At 37.5% G+C, this 25,954-nt stretch overlaps 1 protein-coding gene and 1 pseudogene across 3 annotated transcripts; both read left to right on the plus strand.

The window, feature by feature from the left end:
* Positions 1-2,762: 2,762 nt before the first annotated feature.
* On the plus strand, positions 2,763-21,211 carry LOC131789195 (fibroblast growth factor receptor 3-like). 3 transcript variants are annotated; one of them, XM_066158539.1, is made up of 25 exons: positions 2,763-3,155; positions 3,533-3,574; positions 3,949-4,191; positions 4,300-4,548; positions 4,838-5,083; positions 8,380-8,652; positions 8,836-9,117; positions 9,528-9,773; positions 10,683-10,955; positions 11,139-11,420; positions 11,831-12,076; positions 12,985-13,257; positions 13,855-14,136; positions 14,743-14,865; positions 15,270-15,279; positions 15,837-16,027; positions 16,798-16,914; positions 17,275-17,459; positions 18,281-18,400; positions 18,833-18,909; positions 19,039-19,079; positions 19,849-19,945; positions 20,328-20,424; positions 20,890-20,943; positions 20,998-21,211. In XM_066158539.1, the coding sequence occupies exons 1-25, from the start codon at positions 3,095-3,097 to the stop codon at positions 21,094-21,096; spliced, it is 4,209 nt and encodes a 1,402-aa protein (XP_066014636.1). In that variant the 5' UTR covers positions 2,763-3,094; the 3' UTR covers positions 21,097-21,211. The 3 variants fall into 3 exon arrangements, with proteins under 3 accessions (XP_066014636.1, XP_066014635.1, XP_066014637.1); XM_066158538.1 differs by having other exon boundaries at positions 20,890-21,211; XM_066158540.1 differs by lacking the exons at positions 4,838-5,083; positions 8,380-8,652; positions 8,836-9,117 and having other exon boundaries at positions 2,764-3,155; positions 20,890-21,211.
* Positions 21,212-24,828: 3,617 nt separating this feature from the next.
* Positions 24,829-25,580, plus strand: LOC136284146 (QRFP-like peptide receptor; annotated as a pseudogene).
* Positions 25,581-25,954: the final 374 nt, after the last annotated feature.

The following is a 25,954-nucleotide window of genomic DNA, read 5'->3' on the forward strand; positions in this document are numbered from 1 at the left end:
ACTAGTGTCCAAATAAACGCCTTGCTTTATGGGTTAGGTTTCTGGACATCATTTGGCCATGTATCGGATAAACTAGAGCCATGGCTTGTGGTTAGCTGTGATAAGAGTAATCATCCAAACACAGAGGAGCCGGTAATACCCATGGGAATTGTAAATTATATATTGCTTATAGTTTTGAGATTATTGAATGTGTATTTTCGCCTCATTTTCCGTTCTCTCGACCCGCTTATTTTAAAGTTTGTTGGTCTTCCCACACATGTAACTAAAATCACTTATTTCTCTTTCCCTACAATGCTGAAAACTTAGCGGGTAAGTTTCCTTGGTTGGTTGTAGAAATAGCTACAACATACATATATACGTAATGCATTTCCCTTATACCGTGCTGATAAACCGAAAAAAGGAGCAAAGTTTATAGACGTAGTCTCTGTCTAAAGATTTGAAAAGGATCATTTCCTGCATTTTCTTGGATAAAATCAAAATAAATTTTAAATCTTCGGCAACGTTTATTTACCAAAGGATAAATTTTTTCTACACGTAAAGTAGAAACTATCAGCACAAAATGGTGCCGCATAGAGTGCATCATGTCTCCAGTTCTTGCTGTAGGTGAGGCTCTTTAGGGATTGTCCGCCATTTTTTTCTTTTTCCATGCCTAAAACAATTGACCTGTCACATGTTTACATGTTTATCTGGGGCACAGGTGATGAATGAAAAAAGAAATGCGCAACATCGGCATGATAGGGCTTTAAGTGCCGCTCTCGCCAAGAGCGGTCCTCTCGACTTCCCGTCGGAAAAAAGTTTTCTTTTATTTTTTGCCCATGAAAAGCGTTTAGGGCACATGTTTCAAAAATAGTTTAGTTGTTCTCCAATTCTCTTTTTTTGCGTCGCCACAAGTCAAAAATGATTTTTGGCCAGACCACCCCTGTGGACAGCGATCGAAAGTGTAAATTTCAAAGATTTTGTCCAGCGCGCGGCGACTGCAACAATGTAGCTCACGGAATTCTATCTTGATAAAAGTTACAAGATGTATTCAGTTAGTTCACAGACAAAATATGGAAACTTCAGCTGAAATATTTTTCATACCAGCGTCAGCGGATCAGAGGAGACCCTTCTCTTCGAGCTCAATTTGCATATCAAAAATTTACCACTTTGTACGAAAGAATTCTCAAAATGCAGGCGTTAATCGGGCTGATAAAGCATATCAGTGCATAGTTTATACACCAATGAGGTCACGGATTGCCTCAAACCCGCGGTTATATTTCTAGCTTCCATCCACCAACTTCTTAAAAACAACGCAAATCTATGTCGTGTTTCCTCAATTGCGCTGGTGTCAAAGATCATTTACATGATTCTAGAAATTGACTAAGATCTCCTTTTGACCGTTCTATTGAACTAACAGTTCTGTGAACTAACTGAATACATCTTGTAACTTTTATCAAGATAGAATTCCGTGAGCTACATTGTTGCAGTCGCCGCGCGCTGGACGAAATCTTTGAAATTTACACTTTCGATCGCTGTCCACAGGGGTGGTCTGGCCAAAAATCATTTTTGACTTGTGGCGACGCAAAAAAAGAGAATTGGAGAACAACTAAACTATTTTTGAAACATGTGCCCTAAACGCTTTTCATGGGCAAAAAATAAAATAAAACTTTTTTCCGACGGGAAGTCGAGAGGACCGCTCTTAGCGAGAGAGGCACTTAAGTGTTTTAAAATTTCGGTGTAAAACTGAAATTTAGAAATGCACCCTATCCTTGACAAAATTTCGCGTTTATTTTTGAAAGACTTATTGTCTTACGTAGGATCCTGCTCTGGGAAATAGACGCTAATACTCTCTTCCAATGAGAAAATAGAGTACTTGAAAACGATTCTTTCTAAGAAGTGAGTTAAAAATTTAGATGTAGCGCTGCATTTGAGCTACGCCATTTGTATAGTTAATTGCACATCTTTTCTTATCTCTTCCTTTTTGCCTAGAAAAAGCTGAAGGTAACTATCAATATCACCGTTCCCGTGACTGAAGTGTACTCCGGTGTGTCAATATAAACTCAATGATCACCGATCTGTTACTATTGAAATATTTTCATTCAAAACGATATTAGTTTTGTGGGCAGCTGTGTCAGCATAATAACAGTGACTGTTGTCTGTCTGCCAATATCAAGGTCCCCTAATGAAAGATGTTTGTGCGATCATCACCAGATGTCATTGATATTGGAGCCAATTGTTTGTTTGATTTAACAAAACCTGTTGTATAATTATTTACTTTAACAGAGAGCATTGACATAACGAACAAAGTGCTAAGGTCAAAATAAATAAATAAATGATTAGATTAATAAATGACTTTGTTTGAATTATTTTTCCCTTTCATGGTATTCTTTCCGGATTTATAAGCGGGTGAGTGCATGTTCAGTCAATTACATGTATGAAGAGTATGGTGTGTGTAGCCTATTGATGCATGGTTAAGCTATTCATCTCCTAACTGAGTGTGCAATCTTTCTTTTCATGTTCACCTAACATCCTCATCCTAACAGATTGTAAGTAGGCATATTTTAACTGTTATTTATAGGTAATAAAGATGGTTAATCAAACGAATAGTTCCCACTCAGAAAACGGAGACAAGCTAAAGTGTTTTTCTGTGGATCAGTACACGAGTGTACAAAGATGCAGCATTGAAGCAAACTCTTAACTGTTATAACGATCAAATTCCGATGTTTCAGGCCTCAGCCATCTTCTGGTGGGGCTTTAAAAGCAAAAGTTGAGAATTCAAAACTGACACCACTAAAATCCAAGTTTCTTTCTTTGAAAATTTTTCCGTAGTCATCTATTTGAGCAATCGAAAACAGTGTCATTTTCCAGGGCTGAAATGATAAATTCCTGCAGGATGTTGGGAAAACACGAATGAGACGGGATCGGGAGCGGCAAGGCATCAATCTTTTCAACTTGGAGACTTTGGTTTGAGGCCTCCTTATAGATTAGGAAGTGACGATATCGACAAAAATAATTGTTTGTTTAGTATCCTTTACGGCAAGCTTCAGATTGATGCAACAGGGAAACGATTTCTCATATCGCTTTTTTCACTCAACTGATTGTTTTCAAAGGTTGCATGGCCTGGTCATCGTGGAGCGCTGGTTGCAAAGGGTGCGTCCAGACTAGGCAAAGAGTCGGTAAGTGACAAGACGAAACTTTTAAAAGCGCATTTGTAGGTTTTCATCATTGTTTACAGCTTCAAAAAACTGCATGACGTAAATAAGCTGTTATTTAAATAAGTGAATTCTTATGTATTGATGGCAAAATAGATGGCAATCAAAGTCATGGGCATTACACCATGAATAATGGATTGATAACCAGACTTTTATATATTTTTAAGCTATATTTAAGCAAAATTCAATGCTTATTTCTTAAGCGGATAATTTGGCGGGAATTTCGATACTTCTCAATAAATGGCTTCTCTGAATGAAAAAAAAAATAATAATAAATAAAAGCTGACTAAGGCCTAACTATTATCACTTTTGAAAGATTATATGGATAACCTTACTTCTAGAATTCAACTGCTCAAGAACTCAGGAAACACGACCTTGTAAATGTAAGTGGTTTCATGTATGAGGAAAAAGTAAAGCACTCATGCTCTGGATGAAAATGTTGCAAAATATTACTCAGCTGTCCTATTATTACCTTCCACAATCTAAAGGATCATGGCGAGTACGGAATTGGAAACTTTTTTTTTTGTTGGACCTTTATTTCTTTCCGATTAGATCCGTCGAAATGAGAAAAGACTACGGTTGCAGTCTTTTCTTAACAAACATTTTAGTTGCCATTTTTTTCATTTTTACAGCAGCAGGAAGCTGAGGAAAAGAAGGAATTTCACCAAGGGGGTGGGCGACGGTTGAAAGGAAGGAGAAGGGAGGGAATGGGCCATTAGTTATACATTAATCATTACTTTCCTTTTCAAAAATAAAGGTCCTCCTGAAATTAATTCTCGGCGAGAGAAGTCTGTCAAATTTAATTCAACCCTTCAAATGGATTGTCTTGTGAAGGGTTTTCCTAAACCAGAGGTGAATTGGACAAGAGATGGAAAGCTACTTAATACCACGAACAAGCTCACCATTAAACAAGTAACTTATGGAGACGCTGGTCAATATACATGCAGCGCTAAGAACAGTGAAGGGAAACGTGAAGCAGCTTTTCGGGTTACAGTTACAGGTAAATGTTAAATTACTTTTTCTTTTCTAGTTACTCTTTTCATTTTCTGTTCTTTTTTCCCCCCTTTTTTCACCTCTTTTGAATTGTGCTTCTTAATTCCATGCTCAGGTCCTCCTGAAATTAATCCTCAGCTCATCAATCAGTCGGTCACATACAATTCACCTCTTCAGTTTAATTGCTCTCTAAGAGGTTTTCCTACACCTGAGGTACACTGGACTAAGGATGGGATGCATCTTGGAAAAAAGAACACTCTCACGATTCATCAAGCGAGGTTTGAAGACTCCGGCGAATACACATGTAGCGCTAAAAACCCCATTGGAAGCAAGAAATCAACTTTTTGGATTGAAGTGAAAAAAGGTACAGTTCTCATTCATATAAATGAGAAAGAGTTATGGTTCATGATTGAAACAAATGCTCAATTTTATTACTACAAAGATTAAAAAATAAAGACGATTCTCACTTTCCGAATCACAGAAAAGAAGAAGAAAGTTGATTAAACAGACAAAAAAATCTTCTTCCTTTTTTTTTCAATTTTTCTTATTTAATTTTTTTTTCTTTTTGCGTGTGAGAAGGGGGGAGGGGGCTGGGTGGCTTCTAATCTAAAACTGCCATATTTGTAATTTGTGTTTATATGCTTGCTTTGCAGTTCCACCCCGCGTTAATAATGAGTTTCTGAATTTCACCATTGCATTCAACTCCACATTTACAAAAGAGTGTTATTTGAGAGGTGACCCACAAATATCTGTCAACTGGACCAAGGATGGAGTGCTACTTAGTAAAAACAACACCTTGATTATTAGACAAGCGACGCTTAAAGATAAAGGCCATTATGAATGTACTGCTAAAAATGATTATGGCAAAGCTAACTCTTCCTTCTGGATCGATGTCACAGGTAAACTCTAGACTGTAGTTTATGTCATTTATCGGACTTGTAATTTAACAAAGCGTTTGATTTTGAAGTTTAAGCCAAATTTAATAGACCTATTTTGTTCTCTCTCCTCGTCCATTTCCTAAAAAATATCGACGACCAAGGGACTAAGAAGTCATGATCTTATGACACATTTTCATTAGTGTTAAAGGTAGTTCATCAACTTGGCTATGAGTTTGTCATTACCTAAATATTGATGTTGAAGTTGGAAAGAGATTTTAAAGGAACATTCATATAATTTGTTTCAAATTGTAGCGGCCGACACAAGCGAAACAAATTTTCAACGACAATTATGAGTTTCGCAAATGAAGACACACTATGAAGCGAGGATATATATTACGGGCAAGCCTTCAATCGTTTATTTAACGTAGTCGAGGTATCCAAATATGAAATTATAAGGAAGAAGCTAAGCTAAATTCTAATATAGGAACCAACATTTCAATCATTCCGATATAAAGGCAAGGATAAAGGAGAACCACTTGAAAACGATAAGTAAAATGACAGATTTCTTTTCTTTTTTTAATTACAGAATGCAAATGTTTGATGTTATTTTGATCATCATTGCCTAATAACTTTTGGAATTCAATATATACTCTTAAAAAAATTAAACTGATAGTCATTGAACATGTATTGGTATTAATTTTCGCTTCGCTTTAATTTCGCGATTTTCGCGAGTTAAAAAAAATCGAGAACTTAAAGCGACGCGAAAGAAAATCCCACGAACTTTAATGTCGCGAAATTTAATACCCTCCTACATCTTTTATTTTTACGATTTAATGAAGAAACATATGTCTACGTATTGTGTATAATGTGTAAAAGCTTTATGGCATGCCTACAGATGACGAATAACAGGAAATTTCCAATCCTCTTTGCACTAGTGGAGATCTTCTGTGGTTCTTGCCGATGACTTTAGCACAAACAACCCCTCCTCCGAGTAGAAAAAAGCGTGTTGCTCTGGAAATTTCCCAGGGCAAGTGACCAACAGTAAAGTCGGCAAGACGGCCTCGAAGGCGCTTGGTCTCGGCAATAGCATGGCGATCGTAACAGTTATTTATTTCGTAGCAGTATTTCAATTGCTCTCCAATAATCGGACTCCAAACCTCTTTATAAACGTGAGACCTGCGGAGACCGCACTTAAACGAATACATGATAGACCCACTGTGATCTCTGCTCGCCATTTCAAGATCTGGTGTGTTTGCTGTTCCTCTCAATGTGGGTGTTCTGTTGTAGTCCATTGTATTGTGACAGCTAAAGGTAACACGTGGTGTTTGTACACTGAGATTGGAAACCAACAACAACAAAAAAACACAACAGTCTCTCTGTTCCCTTTATTAGCGCTACAGCGCTGCGAAGACGCACCACATTCTGGTTTTAGTTTCTTTGGCAAAATGTCCTTGTTTCGTTGCGGTTTCTCGGTTCAAAAGAAAAAAGTAACAGAACGTCCAAAAAATCCTGACGCCTCTAAAGATCTGGAAATTGCTGTTCCGGCCTACTTCCCGAGCCAAGAAAGCACTCCCCTGGACAATTTCGAATATTATGCAGTGGAATCGTCCGTTGCGAGCTTGGTGAATCCTAACTCGACTGAAGGTTCCTCGGGTACTTCAGCAGCAAGAAAACTTGGAATACACCAACACTATTCGGCTGAAACGCACGCCAAGGTTGGGAAATATGCCAGTGAGAATGGTAATTCGAAAGCCATCAATCATTTCAAGGAGGACCTCCCAACATTAAAGGAAAGCACTGCAAGAACTTTCAAGCGGGCTTATGAGAAGAGACTACGCGCGGAGAAGAAAAAAAGTAACACAGACGCGAATGTCATTGCTATCCCGAGTGACACATGTAGGTGACCGCCAATACTCCGTGACCTGGACAGTAAATTAATCTCTCTTCTTAAGAGTATTAGAAGCAGAGGTGGAGTAGTTAATTTCTGTCTTGTGAAGGAAACAGCGCTGGCGCTTCTTGATAGTAATAAGACGCCATATTTAAGAGAATTTGAGCCTACAGTGACTTGAGTGAAGTCCATTTATAGGCGTTGCAATTTTACTTGCCGGGCTGAAAATCCACTCGTCCTCCAGTTCCCAGAGGGATGTTTGAAGAATGTAAACTTACATATCTCACTGACATTAACAAGATGATTACAGAGGACAAGATTCCTCCTGCATGAAGAGCATCGTCAGTTCCAATTAAAGGTTTGACTGATAAGATAAGAGAAGCATCACTTTCACCTTCGTCATCACTTTATCAGGAGAATTATTACCCATGCAAGTCATATACCAAGGGAAAACATCAGCCAGCCAACCAAGAGGTTTTAAATTCCCCAGAGGATTCGCGATTTCCCAGAATCCGAAACATTACTCTAATGAAGATGAAACTCTAACATTGATGGATAAAGTAATCGTCCCCTTTGTCGAGAGGAAAAGAAAGGAGCTCAAATTGGTGCCAACTCAAAAACCTCTGTTGATCTGGGATGTGTTTAGGGGCCAAAAACCACCTGATTAGTCCTGTTGGTGTGCGACACATTGCAAAAGAGTGGGAGAAAGTCGGGATCTCCAGCCTCTTAGATGGATAGACGGATCTCCCTCCAGAAACCCGTTCACTGACATTGAACTCGCCCTAGAAATTGATTAGAGGCCCAGGACCTCCTGCCGATGGTAGACATTGCTTTAGTCTAATTTACCGCTACGGTGTAAATATGTATTATACAATAACAAAGAACGTTATGAATAAGGATAATGTTTTTGACTATGCCTATGGTACACGATGCGGTTTCTATAATTTGGTTTTGTTATGAGTTGCTGATTTTTAGCAATAAGAAGTGTAAGATAATAATAAAATTCACGATATAAATTTTTTTTTCATTTTCGCGAAAATTGATTCCCTAAAAAAATAATTTGCACCCAAATCGCGAAAATAAAGACCCGCGAAATATGCAGATCATTTTTTCGCGAAATTCAGTGCCCGCGAAAACTAGTACCAATAAAAGTATGTTTTTAACATCACACTCAACAACCAAACAGAAAAGGATGAATATTACTGAGACAACTGGGACAACTTAAGGGCAAACAATATCTTCATATGCTAAACGCAAAGAAAACCTTTGGAAAAAAATTGACCTTGGTCAAAAATAGACTTGAACATCGCATTTTTTGTTTTGAGTTTGTTGTTGTTGTTTCGTCGTTTTATCAAAGGTTGGGTAAATGAGGTTAAACTGGACTATACAAACCTTATTAACTTTGTTTGTTTGTTTGTTTTAAATCAAGCATCTCCCCAGATTATAGAGCCTCCGATAAACCAGTCTGTAACCGAGGGCAACTCTGTGAACTTTAGTTGCCGAGCCTCAGGTGTGCCAACACCAACATTGGTCTGGGTTTTTAATAATGCTGACCTGCCATCTGGTATCAATCAATTCAATCACGAGGGGGAATCATTTCTGGAATTTTTAAGCGTCACAAAAGGCATGGAAGGGACTTACAAGTGTGAAGCGAAAAATAAAGAAAATACAACTAGTTCTTCTGCATCCCTGCGTGTTTACGGTAAGTTTAATGATAATTACGATAACTATAAAGATGACGATAATGATGACGCTAACCGTGACGATGACGTCGACAATAACTATGGCGATGACCATGACATGACGCTGACTCTGAACTGATGCTGACGATGAGGGTGACGAATGTGGGCCAGGATTTTAATCAATTGCCTTTTTCTTAACGTAGGAAAAGCCTCTGCTCAAGTTGTTCCAGGTCAGTATTCAGCACTCATATCAGGAGACAACTTCACATTGACCTGCATCGTCAACGAAGAAACAATCAATGTAACTTGGAAGAAAAAAGGAAGCGCACCACCCGAAAGAGCAAAGATTGATACACGATTGGATGACAAAAAGAGTAAACTTGTTATAACTGAAGTTGTGAAGGAGGACAGTGGTGTGTATTCTTGTGAGGCACGTAACAAGCTCGGTTTTGTTGCCCGTTCCTTTGTAAAAATAAACGTCAAAGGTAAGCTGGTGTTATCGTTGTGTCTCCAAAAAACATACAACTTTACAGATTAAAAAATATATTTCCAAATCGATTAAAAATATTTTTTTAGTTAAAGACGAAACGATTATGGGTCACACGACCTAATTACACGATACTACCTCTCATCGCTCTACGAACTTCAGATATTTCGCTTTAAGAGCAGGTGTCGATCACGGGTCAAATAATGTGCCAAGCTATACCAAAGCTACTCCAAACAACTTGAATTTTGTTATTACTTTTACTACCGTCGAGATTGTCTAATGGCCATATATTTATCTTACACAATAAACTAAGCAAGTGCCACGAGTTATGCAAAGTTTCAACACTTTGTGGTAATACATTGGGTGGCTTCTAATTTTGTAATTTGTGTTTATATGCTTAATTTGCAGTTCCACCCCGTGTTAGTAATGAGTTTAGAAATCTCACCATTGCATTTAACTCCACATTTACAAAAGAGTGTTACTTGAGAGGTGATCCAGAAGTATCTGTCAACTGGACCAAGGATGGAGTGCTACTTAGTAAAAACAACACCTTGATTATTAGACAAGCTACATTGAAAGACAGAGGCAATTATGAATGTACTGCTAAAAATGATTATGGCGAAGCAAACTCTTCCTTCTGGATCGATGTCACAGGTAAACTCTGTATTGTAGTTTACGTCATTTAGCAAATTGGAACTTAAAAAAGCGTTTGTTTTTGAAGTTTAAGCCAAATTTAAATGGACCTCTCTTTTACTCTCTTTTCATCCATTTCCTTTAAAAATATCAATGACCAAGGAACTAAGGAGTCATGATCTTATGATACATTTTCATTAGTGTTAAAGGTAGTACATCAACTTCGATAGGAGTGTATCATTACGTCAATATTAATGATTGAAGTTGGAAAGAGATTTCAAACGAACATTCATATAACTCGTTTCAAATTACCAACATAGTACTCTTTTTTCTAGAAAAGGGTTCCTTGTCACGTGCAGTTTATTCTGACTTACAGACACCCAGATTGCAAATGAAGCTAAATCCGTGACCAAATAAATAAATAAAATACCTCCCGCTATTGAGAAATTCCAAATGCTGTGGTCCACTCTAACATTTTATCCGTGAACTCATGTTAAAATACGCAATTTGGATACATCAAATGACAGATTTCCTTTCTTTTTTTATTTCAGAATGCAAATGTTTTACATTGTTTTGATCATCATCGCCTAATAGCTTTTGGAATTCAATATATACTGTTAAAAAAGAGAAACTGATAGTCATTGAACATTTGTGTTTTTAACATCACACTCAACAACCAACAAGAAAAGGATGAATGTTATTGGGACAACTGGGACAACTTAAGGCTAAACAATATCTTTTTATTCTGAAATCGAAGCAAACCTTTGGAAAAATTGACCTTGGTCAAAAATAGGCTTGAATATCACGTGTTTTGTTTTGATTTTGTTGTTGTTGATGTTTCGTCGTTTTATCAAAGGTTGGATAAATAGGGTTAAACTGGACTATGCAAACCTTATTAATTTTGTTTGTTTGTTTGTTTTGTAATTTAAGCATCTCCCCAGATCACAGAGCCTCCGATAAACCAGTCTGTTACCGAGGGCAACTCTGTGAACTTTAGTTGCCGAGCCTCAGGTGTGCCAACACCAACATTAGTCTGGGTTTTTAATAATGCTGACCTGCCATCTGGTATCAATCAATTCAATCACGAGGGGGAATCATTTCTGGAATTTTTAAGCGTCACAAAAGGCATGGAAGGGACTTACAAGTGTGAAGCGAAAAATAAAGAAAATACAACTAGTTCTTCTGCATCCCTGCGTGTTTACGGTAAGTTTAATGATAATTACGATAACTATAACGATGACGATAATGATGACGCTGACCGTGGCGATGACGTCAACAATAACCATGGCGATGACCATGACATGACGCTGGCTCTGAACTGATGCTGACGATGAGGGTGACGAATGTGGGCCAGGATTTTAATCAATTGCCTTTTTCTTAACGTAGGAAAAGCCTCTGCTCAAGTTATTCCAGGTCAGTATTCAGCACTCATATCAGGAGACAACTTCACATTGACCTGCATCGTCAACGAAGAAACAATCAATGTAACTTGGAAGAAAAAAGGAAGCGCACCACCCGAAAGAGCAAAGATTGATACACAATTGGATGACAAAAAGAGTAAACTTGTTATAACTGAAGTTGTGAAGGTGGACAGTGGTGTGTATTCTTGTGAGGCACGTAACAAGCTCGGTTTTGTTGCCCGTTCCTTTGTAAAAATAAACGTCAAAGGTAAGCTGGTGTTATCGTTGTGTCTCCAAAAAACATACAACTTTACAGATTAAAAAATATATTTCCAAATCGATTAAAAATATTTTTTTAGTTAAAGACGAAACGAATATGGGTCACACGACCTAATTACACGATACTACCTCTCATCGCTCTACGAACTTCAGGTATTTCGCTTTAAGAGCAGGTGTCGATCACGGGTCAAATAATGTGCCAAGCTATACCAAAGCTACTCCAAACAACTTGAATTTTGTTATTACTTTTACTACCGTCGAGATTGTCTAATGGCCATATATTTATCTTACACAATAAACTAAGCAAGTGCCACGAGTTATGCAAAGTTTCAACACTTTGTAGTATTACATTGGGTGGCTTCTAATTTTGTAATTTGTGTTTATATGCTTAATTTGCAGTTCCACCCCGTGTTAGTAATGAGTTTAGAAATCTCACCATTGCATTTAACTCCACATTTACAAAAGAGTGTTACTTGAGAGGTGATCCAGAAGTATCTGTCAACTGGACCAAGGATGGAGTGCTACTTAGTAAAAACAACACCTTGATTATTAGACAAGCTACATTGAAAGACAGAGGCAATTATGAATGTACTGCTAAAAATGATTATGGCGAAGCAAACTCTTCCTTCTGGATCGATGTCACAGGTAAACTCTGTATTGTAGTTTACGTCATTTAGCAAACTTGTAACTTAAAAAAGCGTTTGTTTTTGAAGTTTAAGCCAAATTTAAATAGACCTCCCTTTTACTCTCTTTTTATCCATCTCCTTTAAAAATATCAATGACCAAGGAACTAAGGAGTCATGATCTTATGATACATTTTCATTAGTGTTAAAGGTAGTACATCAACTTCGATAGGAGTGTATCATTACGTCAATATTAATGATTGAAGTTGGAAAGAGATTTCAAACGAACATTCATATAACTCGTTTCAAATTACCAACATAGTACTCTTTTTCCTAAAAAAGGGTTCCTGGTCACGTGCAATTGATTCTGACTTACAGACACCCAGATTGCAAATGAAGCTAAATCCGTGACCAAATAAATAAATAAAATACCTCCTGCTATAGAGAAATTGCAAATGCTGTGGTCCACTCTAACATTTTTATTCGTGAACTCATGTTAAAATACGCAATTTGGATACATCAAATGACAGATTTCCTTTCTTTTTTTTATTTCAGAATGCAAATGTTTTACATTGTTTCGGTCATCATCGCCTAATAGCTTTTGGAATTCAATATATACTGTTAAAAAAGAGAAACTGATAGTCATTGAACATTTTTTTTTTTTACATCACACTCAACAACCAACAAGAAAAGGATGAATGTTATTGGGACAACTGGGACAACTTAAGGCTAAACAATATCTTTTTATTCTGAAATCGAAGCAAACCTTTGGAAAAATTGACCTTGGTCAAAAATAGGCTTGAATATCACGTGTTTTGTTTTGATTTTGTTGTTGTTGATGTTTCGTCGTTTTATCAAAGGTTGGATAAATAGGGTTAAACTGGACTATGCAAACCTTATTAATTTTGTTTGTTTGTTTTGTAATTTAAGCATCTCCCCAGATCAGAAAGCCTCCGATAAACCAGTCTGTTACCGAGGGCAACTCTGTGAACTTTAGTTGCCGAGCCTCAGGTGTGCCAACACCAACATTAGTCTGGGTTTTTAATAATGCTGACCTGCCATCTGGTATCAATCAATTCAATCACGAGGGGGAATCATTTCTGGAATTTTTAAGCGTCACAAAAGGCATGGAAGGGACTTACAAGTGTGAAGCGAAAAATAAAGAAAATACAACTAGTTCTTCTGCATCCCTGCGTGTTTACGGTAAGTTTAATGATAATTACGATAACGATAACGATAACGATAACGATAACGATGACGATGACGATGACGATGACGCTGACCGTAACGATGACGCTGACCGTAACGATAATGCTAAATATTAATGATTAAAGTTGGAAAGAGATTTCAAATGAACATTCATATAACTTTAAAATTTTAAATCACCAACATCAGTACTCTTTTTTTATCCAGAAAAGGGTTCCTGGTCACGTACAATTTGATTCTGACTTTCAAACACCCAGATTGTAAATGAAGCTAAACCCGTGACCAAAGAAATAATTAAAACATATCCCGCTATTAAGAAATTGCAAATCTTGTGTTCCACTTTAACATTTTTATACGTGAACTCATGTAAAACGTGGATATTTCTGGAGCAAGCAATCTCATCATAGAAGGAGACAGTTTGGACCTGACGTGTACTTTTTCTCTTACATTTACTCTTCTCATTTTCTGTTCTTTTTAACGCCGACGATAACCATGGCGATGAAGATGACGTGACGCTGACACTGAACTGATGCTGACGATGAGGGTGACGAATATGGACCAGGATTTTAATCAATTGCTTTTTTCTTGATGCAGGAAAAGCCTCTGCTCAAGTTGTTCCAGATCAGTATCCAGCACTCACAGCAGGAGACAACCTCACATTGACCTGCATCGTCAACGAAGAAACAATGAATGTAACGTGGAAAAAAGATGGAGACTCACCACCCGAAAGAGCAAAGATCGATACACGATTCGATGACAAAAAGAGTAAATTTGTCATAACTGAAGTTGTGAAGGAGCACAGTGGTGTGTATTCTTGTGAGGCACGTAACAAGCTCGGTTTTGTTGCCCGTTCCTTTGTAAAAATAAACGTCAAAGGTAAGCTGGTGTCACCGTTGTGTCTCAAAAAAACAACAACAACAACTTCACCGATTAAAAAATATAATTCCAAATCGACTAAAACTATTTTTTAGTTAAAGACGAGACGAATATGAGTCACACGACCTAATTACTTCAAATTACCTCTCATCGCTCTATGAACATCAGGTATTTCGTTTTCAAGAGCAGGTGTCAATCACGGTTTAAATAATGTGCCAAGCTATTCCAAAACTACTTCAAACAACTTGAATTTTACTAATACTGTTACAACCGGTGATATTTGTCGAAAAAAGCGTCAAAGGTAAGCTGGCGTTACCGTTGTGTTTTAAAAAAAATCATGCAACTTTACCGATTAGATTTCCAAATAGAGTAATCCTATTTTTCAGTTAAAGACGAAACGAAAATGGGTCACACGACCTATTTACATGAAATTACCTTGCATCGCTCTATGAACATCAGGTATTTCGTTTTTTGAGCAGGTGTCAATCACGGTATAAATAATGTACCAAGCTATTCCAAAGCTACCCCAAACAACTTGAATTTTATTAGCACTGTTACAATCGTCGAGATTTGTCTAATGGCCGCATATTTATCCTACACAATTAGCTAAGCAAGTGCCACGAGCTATGCAAAGTTTCAACACTTTGTGGTATTACATTGGTGGAACAGTGGCGGCAGCGATTATCATTTCGCTGATTGCCTGGTATTTCTGCAAGCGTCGAAGGACAGGTGACGTCCATTTTTCTGTTATTTCAGATTTCTCTGACTGAAAGTAAAAGAAGGAAATATTTAAACTTATTTAACATGTCCACTAGGGCGGGGGGGATGGGGAACACTGAGCTAAGAGTCTAAAAGTAGAGATGTTTTTATAAGAATAACTCGCGTGCGGCCAAAAAATGCCAATTGTAGAGTTTTTTCACATCTGTATATGGTATCATCATTATTATTGCCATTATTGATAACGGTGTTTTGATAATAATTATAAATTCAGCAAATATCACGTCCCTCCTAATTTGTGCAAATTCACACTATACTGCCATTACACAGAAATTTTATTGGAACTTTCGATTTAATAAATTAATGCAAAGTTTTACCTTCTTCGTCCCCTTTAATTCATCATTTTGGAATTGCAGTTACGGCTCTGTAAGTCAACTATTTTATCTTTATTCATCAAATTCATCGAGAAAAGGAAAAAAACTACACCATTGCATGATGACGATAACAAAAATTCTATCGTAGTGACTTTACTTTTATCTTGTTTACGATGCATTATGAACATTCATCAAGTGTTGTTAGAATCAGCTTCATTAGTTCCTTTGTTTAATTTTTAATCTCATTAGTATCTTCCAACTATTTTCGGTTTGATTAATTCATAGATTTCATACTTTGAAACAAAATTGAAATGCGCGTAAAATTTTCTGGTTTTGAAACCAACTGTTTCTTGTTTAATTTTAACAAACGACGAAGCTATTGTTGGACTTCATCCGATTGACAAAGTGTACTTAAATAACAATAATTACTGATATGTTTTGTAATAATTTATTAAAAACATTGTTCTCTCACTATCGGCAAGAGAGATTATCTCGCCAATCAAGTTATCCTGGCAAATCAATTTTTTTACTCTCTGATTTCTCTTTTCTTTTTATCACTTTTCTTTGTTTTGAACTTGAAAGTATACAATGTTAATTTCCAATATTTAGTCCTGACCAAGAGCAGGCAATTAAGATGGAGCCATTTAATGCAGAAGTAGATGAATGGGAGGTTGCGGTCAACCGTGTCCTGCTTCAGGACGTCATTGGACGAGGGGCGTTCGGAGCCGTGTGGAGAGCTCTCCTGAGTTCACCAAATGGACAACCTGGAAATCGGACAGTGGCCGCTAAATGTTTCACGCGTAAGCCTTCTTCGATTTGTTCAATTAATACATATGTTAATCGCAGGGGTGGTTATCAAAATGTTTTATTTGGGGAGGGGGGGGGGAGGTGGTCCAAAATTTCTTCTCGACCAACGCACACCCTCCTCTTCTTCACTCAAGGTTACGCGAGGAAAAAAAAAGTTGGCGGGGAGGGGAGCAAACAAACAAAGAAAATAATCAACCAGTTTGGACGTAAAAGTTATCCTGCAATAATTCTTGTTTCCAACAAGTAGTGTAAAAGGTCACAGGCATAGGTTAGAAGGGGTTTAGTGTGGGTTAGTATCCGCCACACCTCACTCCCCCCGGGAGGGGGAGGTGTTGTGGATACGCTGGATCCTCCCTCTAGAGTAGGGTTTTTTTTCTCCCTTTGGACCTATTCCCCACTTACTAGTGAATGATTATCCCGGGTTGAAGTTGGCAGTCTAACAGACTGACTACGCGGTGCTTTTCGCTGGCAAATGATATTTACCGAACGAAAGATGTGAAGCATCTGCAGTGATGGTAAAACTAAAGAAAGCAAGAACTATTTGCAGGATTCAAACTTCCAGTTCGGTCTTTATACTCACAGTCAACTCAGCCATGGCTGAAGTCAGTGAGTTGGGCAATCTGCTAGCTGCGAAAATTATCATCCAAACGGTAATAAGAAGATGCAAGGTTTGTAACTCTACCGGATTCTTTTTGGCTTGAACTTGCATGCAATAAATATATTAATCAGAATGTGTCTCTGTCAATGTATACTTTTGTTGTAGCCACTGCTGGAGAGGAAGGAAGGAAATGTTTGATGAGAGAAATTGAGCTGGGGAAACTTATCAATAAAAACGTTTCGCCAAACATTGTAAAGTTCATGGGCTGCGTTACGACAGAAAGTAAGTACTAAGCGTACAGCACCTTTTCTGAGTACATGTTATTAACGATACTATAAATGCTGAATGAACCCTCTTGAGAGCTCTTAACATGAGATCCGTAACTAGGATGTTAATGGAGCCAAGTTCGTCTTTTTTTTTGTTTTGTGGCAAACAGACTCCATCGACAGTTCATTAAGATTTCGGTTGGATAGCTTGAAATCTCGTTAACGGGGCTAACCGGCTTTCTCCCTTTAACCTGTAGCAAATTTTTGAAAGTAAATTCTGATGAAGGTAGATCCTAAAAGAATGAGTCCTTCATGTAAGCTAAACTGCTTTATGAAGAAAGCCATCGGTAATTTTATCTTTGATACGTCACTTAAGTTCACCCTATACTCATCATGGAGTACATGCCATGTGGTGACCTACTTGGTTACCTCAGAAAATGCCGAGGAGTGAGGGATCGGTTTTATCTTGGTGAGGGAAGAGCTCAGAATTTGAACAACTACGATCTCGTCTTGTTTGCCAAACAAATCGCCGCCGGCATGGTGTTCCTTGGAACGCGAGGTGTAAGTAGAATACTTGTCACATGTTAATTCTAATTCAGAAAAATCTTTCAGAGATTTAAACTTTTTATTTTTCAATAGCTCGGATTTTGGCCAACATTTATGAGTGCTTTTTAATTAGATAAACCTCTTTGTTGACATTAGTAGGTCAGTGCAGATGTCAAAAAAAAAAAAGAGCCAAAAGAAACGCCTGCGCCTCAAAAAATCCCAGCTATGATTATCTGGGATGGTGTAAAATTAAGCGTAAAAAAACAGACCCATGCAGTTGTCAAAGGTCGCGTATGCACTGATAGCGTATATATATATGTGTGTGTGTGTGTAAAATTTTGACTTTCGTAAAACTGTGCTCAATACATAGGAGTAGAGCGATGTATATATATATATATATATATAAAACCTTATTGCGACACCTAAAAAAAAAAAAACAAAGGTAAAAATGGAACTCCTTGGAAATCTGTTAGAGAAACAAAGATAAAGGTAAAACCATTTTGTCTTTTTCTTTTTTGGAACACAAAGGGTCCTCTGTTGGTTTACTACTTCTAAATTTCATTTTATTATCATAATTATTATGATTATTAGCATGGTTATGACTATAATCTTTATCATTATTATCATTATCGTTATTTTCGCTGTCGTAAAAGAATCCAATTTTTTTGATAAAGAAAGTAGAAATCTTGGTTTTGTCAGCATTACAACATTATATAGGGCTACCTTAGTTTGAGCCTTTTTTTCGTTCAAACATACTCAGATGTTTGATTCGCCGCTGTACTATAAAAACCTATCGTTTCTTAACCTTTATATTCTGGCTTCTTATCTTCTGGTAGATTATCCATCGTGATCTGGCGGCTCGAAATATTCTCCTCGATAACAACTATGTTTGCAAAGTGACGGACTTTGGTATGGCATATCAAAGCTTCAAGTATGGTCATGGAAATGCCAAAAAGGTAGAAAACACTTTTTTTGTTGCTTCAGTGCGGTTATTTTTGGAAACGAGTTGTAAGCGTTAGCATATTCTCTATATAAAGTTAATGTACATGGACTATCAACAGGGTTTCATAGCTCACTTTGACTTACAAGAAAAAAGCAAAACGAAACAGAGTTAGTTATTTAACAGGATAGGTACTCCGGGCATCGGGATTTGTCAATTTCACTAATTTTTTTCGTAGAAAGTCTCGCGAAAGAAGGTAAATTTTCTGTTTTCCGTGACCGCTTTACGAAGGCTAACCTTGGATTGACCGATAAGGGAACGACAAATGTAGCTTTATTTTCACATTTTAACATATTTACGTTATGTAGCTTCATATTTTTTAAAGATGGCTTTGAAAAAAAAGGGAAACAAGTTTTGTACGGAAATCATTTATCGGTTGATTTTCCAGGGACGTTTGCCAATCAAATGGACTGCACCAGAGATTCTGCTAGGAGAGCTTGCTGGACTTTCCGCCTTGAGTGACGTGTATGTATAGTTATGTATATCAACCCGCCAACCTAACGAACCTATCACCTTTGGATTTTTCTTTATCATTTCACGTCCGAAGTTCTCTCAGCGATTAATTGTAGAATATTTCTGATATGCTCCCGTCAGGTGGTCCTATGGAATCGTTCTGTATGAGATAGTTACCCTTGGTAAGCTAAGTTATGTTCAATCAATACCATTAACGCTTAGAACAGCAATGTGCATGCGCTATAGAAGTGATGCTATTTTAATTATTGTTATTTTAATAAAGATTTGTTTTCACATACTACTTGGCCATACATACATACATATATATATATATAAATGTCGGAGTAGAGTCTACCTTGGCATAAAGTGCTCAATTCTGTGGTAGCAGAGCTGAGTATATATAAGTGAAAGAATCAAAGAGGACGCATCGATTCTCTGTTACACAGAGTTTCGCGCCTAAGCGCTCGTCAGATAGAACTTAGACAGACAGAACTGACGAGCGCCTAGGCGCGAAACTCTGAGTAACAGAGAACCGATGCGTATATATATATATACATACATATACGTGTATATATATATATATATTTATATATATGGCCAAGTAGTATGTTAAAACAAATCTTATATATATACATATATATATAGATTAATATGTAACAAGCTATTTTGATTGTTAATCTCAGTAAATGCAAAGCAAACGATAAGTCTATGGCTTAAGCATTATTCAATTATCAGAGACTAACATCAACTCGGACCGAAAAAAGGAAACATTAAACTGCAGTACTGCATTCAGCAAAATTTGATTTGAGCATCATCAAGCTATGTAAATGTACATGCAGATGGCTTCCCTCATACAAAGAGGTCGAGAAGGAACAATGTTTCTCAGCCACAGTCATTGTAGAGTTGATACATTCAGAAATGTGACATACACTCGTCCTTATGCATTGACAGGAGGAATTCCGTACGACAGATGGTCAGAAGCCATGGTGATTGCAGAGGTCACAAAGGGATATCAGATGCCAAAGCCCGACCATGTTGACAACAAACTGTGAGTCCCACTTTTCTAGTATGATACCATCGTGTTCCTAAAAATAACCTTAGATCGAAGACAACACATTTAGCGCTCTCATTGCTGAAATCTTTCCAATAAAACAATTGGGTTACAATCAGAAGCTTTCTGTTACGTGAATGTCAACCAGGAGCATACCGCATTCAGCTGAGATACGGCGTAGACAATTATGACATCAAAATGTATTTAAAAAACATTAGAGCGAGTGAAGTAGTGCAGATATGTTCGACTTCCCAAAAAAAATCTGAACTATTGCCTATACTATTTTCAACAACAGTTTCCTGTAGGAGGACCTTATTGGTATTCTTCGCATAGTCCATTAGTAAGTAGTTAAGAGTAGATCATCGTTTTTAAATTTCAGGTATGATATAATGAAAAGGTGCTGGAATCGAAATCCTGACTTCCGTCCTCCTTTTGAAAACCTGCGACAAAGAATGGACAAATACATTCGTGAAGAGGTTTGTCTCTAGAATTGACAAATTCCCAATATTTTATGCATTTTAAAGACTATACAACTTTTCAAACTTCTTACCTTGCCCCCATATGTTGGAAGCAATATTTGCTAGCATTGGTTTTATTTCCATTCGCTCTATGAAAGCTTCAGCTGAGACCTTTCATACTCCTGGTGAGAGACATTTTGCAGCCCGTAAGGCTATTCACGAGTAATTCAACTTTTTGGCTGCTTCTGATATCTACGTCGGTTGTGATCGTCCCCAGGGCATAAATCGGCTCAGTTCTATTCACCTACTTGCAACTTCACTATTTTCAGAGAGGAAATAAGAAACTCGCTTAGTATATCCGCGACTTTAAACCACAGAGATTCTCAGTACGCCGGGGAAGTGATCGCACTTTTCAGCACGACTTTACTGTATTTTAACGCTGTGCGGCTAATGTGTAACTCTCATTTGTTACTTCCTTTTCAGACATATTTGGAACTTCTTGACATGGGCGCTTATGACAAGGCAAAATACTCCAGGGTTGAAGATCTCGGAGATGAAGATGCAGAACCAAGTGAGGAAGTTGCAAAGAAGGTTGAAGATCTCGGAGATGAAGATGCAGAACCAAGTGAGGAAGTTGCAAAGAAGGCCTCAGCTAAGGGATTGGGAAGAAGTGCCAGTGACCGTCGTTAGGGTAAATAATCGTCACCTCTCGGTGCTAAACTAAGTGTAGGTTTGTTTTAGTTAAATTTCTCTCAATATTAATATTAGAAGAATATGTGAAAGCTTTGTCCTTGATTAACAAAATGATAATAATAAAAGCACAAAACCCAATTAATTAATTCTTAAAGGATGCCAATAATAAATAATTTAATCGGTTTCAGAATAACAAAATTTGGATAGATATGAATTAAACTTCCGTAATCGATTAAATCAGAAGAGAAACAAAGAAAGAAACAAAAAACAACGTACTTGAAAAACGGCTCGTTTATGCCGATAGCTGTACTTGGCGAGCTTTTCATTGTTGTATTGTGAAACCATTTAGTAAATTTGTTTGTAGCAGACGTAGTAAAAGATCTCCTAACGGCGATTTGAAATTTGGTAAAATTTTGTAGTTTGGTAATGAATTAGTCGTGAGGTATTAACTAGCACTTATCACTTAACGAAGTATCTTCTTTAAATAACATATTGCATCACTTCTAGTGATTTGTTTAACTTTCAAGTTACCTTTATTTGAAAACAAGCGAGAGCATTGTTATTGACATTTACCGTTTTGCTGCTAGTATCAAATGCTTTTGTCATAAACGGAGAGAACAGTCTTAATAGAGTGTGAGTTATTTTCTTAAGTGTTTTCGATTCGTATGAGAAAAAAAAACGCCATCTACTGTGGTAGACGGAAACAATTTTACTTTGGTAAATGGAATGCTTTTTTAAAAACTGGACGAAATGAGAGCACGTATGAGCGTTTAATTTATACGTTATCCAAACACAATAAGTTGTATTTAAGATAATGTAAAGCACTCTATTTAACATCTGCAATAAAAATATTAGAGGCTTATCTTATGACTATTTATTGATTATCTAGTCAGTTTAGATTGAAACCATTCCGTATCCTCATTAAGCTTTTGGATGACGTCATCAGACTTAGGCGATGGCTGCATCTATGAAATAGCATCTTCATGATATCACTAAATGAGATATCCACATTCTCAACTTTTCACAATTACGGACGAAGCTATAGCTGGTCGCGTCTTTGACGCATGCTTTATGGGTCTGTTTAGAACTGCGTGTTTGTCTAGGGGAACCTTCGAGTTTGTCATCACGATAACAAAGGAGTCAGTTAGGATTTGTCGATGTTTTGCAGTTGTAAAATACACCAGCGCTCGAGGAAACAACATTTTTTTAACTGAATCGATAATTTCAAGATGCAACAGAAGGATAAGTTGTAAATGCCTCTGTTATCAATGTTCTGATCCACTGTATTGCTGAAGTGTTTCAATCCAGATTGACTGACCATGGCATATATCTCCCCGATTTATCTTTCCACTGATATAATACTATGCCGGCTAAAAAAAAGCGGTGTTCTTGTTAGTCTATTTTATAGCCCCACATTATGATAAAAAAGTGTTAAAACTCTTCAGCACTGGCTGTAGAAGAGTTTCTTCAAGGGGATTAAGAGAACAGTCCAGGTGTGGGGAGGGAAGGGAAGAATTGGCGAGGTCTGGAACCTGGGGACGACGTTCTCACAACTGGCGATAAGACGCATGCTAGTCAGCGGTATCTTCAAGCAGCTGAGAACCTTCGTTGTTGTTCCTGATGTTTTGAGCAAATTTTCGAAGATAGAGAATCTTTTCTTCTTCAGAGGAAGTGTGCGATATCAGCATCAGTTGAAATTATACTCTTTTGAGCGTGACTGATAATTTTTAACTACTTCGAGTTTAGACATCAGCAGTCGATAGTGTACACGTGATAACAGTGAATTAGTAAATCAAGACGCCAGAATCGTATGGGCTTCTCTTATATCTTCTCTTGAAGTTGCCAGGTATGACTGCTTGCCCTACCATTTTTCCCCTAATGTTTCAACCTCCTCTGTTTCGCGTAAAAATGAAAAAGAAAAGTCATTTTCAACTCGTGTTTGAACCTGTCATTTCCTAAAACTTTTAGTCTTTTGGCTATTATTCTTTCATGATTGTCCTCTGGCTGGAAATACACGGCGTCTTTTTGAGATTCTTTTTGTTATTTAAAGCCCCCACGGACAAACGTCTTTGTAATGAAGTGATCATGCTTTAGCCATGTTAGCAGCCGAAGGGACGAGATGTAAACGTGGAATGCGAACTCTTGCATCTGCGGGATTATAATTGAATCAATATATCTTTGAAGGTGGAAAACCACTTTCCCATTTTTTCTTTAGTCAATCTTGTAAATGTTTCTTTTCAAGAGTTGCAATCTCGATTCCCGGGTTGATACACGCGCATGCGATAAACACCAAACCAAATAGGATCTTTTCTTTCTTTATTCCTTTTCCTATTCCTTGGGGCGTTATTATATCGAAGCGGTCAACTGAAATTATTACGTAAAGAAATCACCTGAGTACTGTCATCATAGCTTAAGAATAATCTCGATTTTGGAAACCAGCACGTGGCAGTTAAAGGAACCAAAAGAAACGTAAAAACGAGCGATAAATTTCGCTTTGAGTAACGCCTACGAGCTAGATAACATAATCACAAAACAAGTTATTGCTTACCAACGTTCGCGGGTCTTGATTACTTTATCGAGGATTTCAGTCTAACTTGTCTTCTATTCAAAAACGATCTTGATCACACGGGGTCTTATCTTGAACTGAAACGCTAACTATAATTTTCTGTCTAAAAAGAACTAATCATGGATCGTCAACCTAACCAGAAAATATTTGGCAGCTTTTCTCGGAAGCGATAACACTTAGCTTCAACGGAAGCAGTTACAAATCTTAGTTTTCCCTTTTAGGAACGAATTTCACCACGTCAAACTGGGTTTTCAATAACACAAGGGAAGCTAAAGCATTGTGTTTTATTTGTCAATTTGATTATTTTTTAATTATTTTTATTGCCCAGGTGATTTTCATCATCTTTTTCTCTCGTTATGCAATAAATCCGCCGAAACCATCTTTCAAAATAGCTTAGATGAAGAAAAAAAGGTTAACACAAAATTTGCGCTTCCATCATTCGATATTTGGGTGGCAAATGCCTTCCCTAGGAGTAAGGTTTCTTAGCTAAGTTTTTATTTTCCATTTTCATTTCTTTAACTAAGCTCGGATCTCAGATTTTTTCCCTCATGATCGAAATAACCGATTGACACAATTTTAGTTCTGAAAAGAAGTGCAGCACATTTTTCACCAATAAAAAACAACAAAACAAAACAAGACAAAAACAAACAACAACAGAAAAAAATGAAAGAGGCTGCTAAGCAAGCTGGCTGAACTGCGCCGTTTTGTGCTAAACATCTAGATTTTTGTAATTTTGTAATTTTGACAAATTCACTTTTTTCCTGGCAGACCCAATATTCAAAGAACACAACGTTGCGTGAAATAAAGACTCAGCTTTTTTAGAGCTGAGCTTATCCCGTCAACCAAGTATTCAGATATTTTATGCTAACGCTACCATTGTTGCTGCGGCAATACTTGTGAAAAACGCAAAGCACAAACAGCTTTGACATTTTCCATCAATTAAGTGCATATCCCCTTATGACAGAAATAATGCACTTGTCAATGATGGAGAAAGCATGGGTTTAATGGATGTTTTTGCGATAATTATTATTGCATATTGTCACTATCTATGTCACCTTTCGGTGTACGCGCGCGTTGCAGACCCATTTCCTCTATTTTTGCTTTAACCATGGCACTTCATTCTCTTTCAGGCTCCACGGTGCAGCTTCCATTCTCGTATCCATCAAGAATTAAACTCACCTTCGCAATCTTATACACTGCAATCATTTCAATGGCCTTAGTTGGAAACATTTTGGTGATCTATATTCTGTACAAGAGGCCAGAAACAAGAAGATTAACAAGCTTCATGTACGTCAACCTCGCTGTGGCCGACCTGCTCGTAACAGCTGTTTTCATGCCTCAGTCGATGGAACTCATCATTTTGGATAATCGGTGAATCGATGGAACATTTGGTGAATTACTTGCCAAGCTCATCACGTTTGTTTTCTTCGTGGCGGTCACAGCGTCCGTCTTCTCTCTAACAGCCGTGGCTTTTGACTTCTTCTTCGGGACTGACCTTCCCATGCAAAAGTTCCCTCGCTTTAGGAACAAAAAGATCTTGGTTCCCACAATTTGGATCACTTCAATGTGTCTGATGACTCCATAGTTGATCACAATCAAAGTTAAGAACTCCAGGTTAGAATTTAAGTTTACTCAGTTTGGCGAAACTCAAGCAGCTTTGAGAGGTATCTTTCTTTACATCGTAGTCACCATCTACTTGTTGCCTCTAGTTATCATGTGCATTCTCTATGTACACGTCTGTCACACACTGCACAAGCACAAACTGCCGGGCATTGCCATCAACGATCACGCAAGAACTCGGGCCCATGCTACCAAGCGTCAAGTTATTCATATGTCGATCGCTGTCGTTGTTGCCTTTGCACGTTGTTGCCTTTGCACTTGGCTCCTGATATACCTTATTCCGTGCCGCATTTAAGAGAATGATAACTTATCCATTATCGTCACACACTGCACAAGCACAAACTGCCGGGCATTGCCATCAACGATCACGCAAGAACTCGGGCCCATGCTACCAAGCGTCAAGTTATTCATATGTCGATCGCTGTCGTTGTTGCCTTTGCACGTTGTTGCCTTTGCACTTGGCTCCTGATATACCTTATTCCGTGCCGCATTTAAGAGAATGATAACTTATCCATTATCGAGAATCTCATTTGCTAGCAAGAATAATGAGAGCGTAAGAAGTGTAACTAGACTGCCTATCAGAGACCCGATTGTCCAAGGAAGAGAACATTACCAGTCTGAAAGTTCTGTGTGAGGATTATTGTTAACTCTTCATAGCTTTTATTATAT

This window comes from Pocillopora verrucosa, chromosome 11 (assembly GCF_036669915.1).
Source record: "Pocillopora verrucosa isolate sample1 chromosome 11, ASM3666991v2, whole genome shotgun sequence".
In the NCBI taxonomy this organism is placed as follows: Eukaryota; Metazoa; Cnidaria; class Anthozoa; order Scleractinia; family Pocilloporidae; genus Pocillopora; species Pocillopora verrucosa.

Bases quoted from the DNA above. Each gene is read 5' to 3' on its own strand.
- LOC131789195 (XM_066158538.1), top strand. From the start codon at position 3,095: ATGGCCTGGTCATCGTGGAGCGCTGGTTGCAAAGGGTGCGTCCAGACT. The intron at 4,192-4,299 runs GTAAATGTTAAA...TTCCATGCTCAG, and splicing joins TTTTCGGGTTACAGTTACAG to GTCCTCCTGAAATTAATCCT. The intron at 5,084-8,379 runs GTAAACTCTAGA...TTTTAAATCAAG, and splicing joins CTTCTGGATCGATGTCACAG to CATCTCCCCAGATTATAGAG.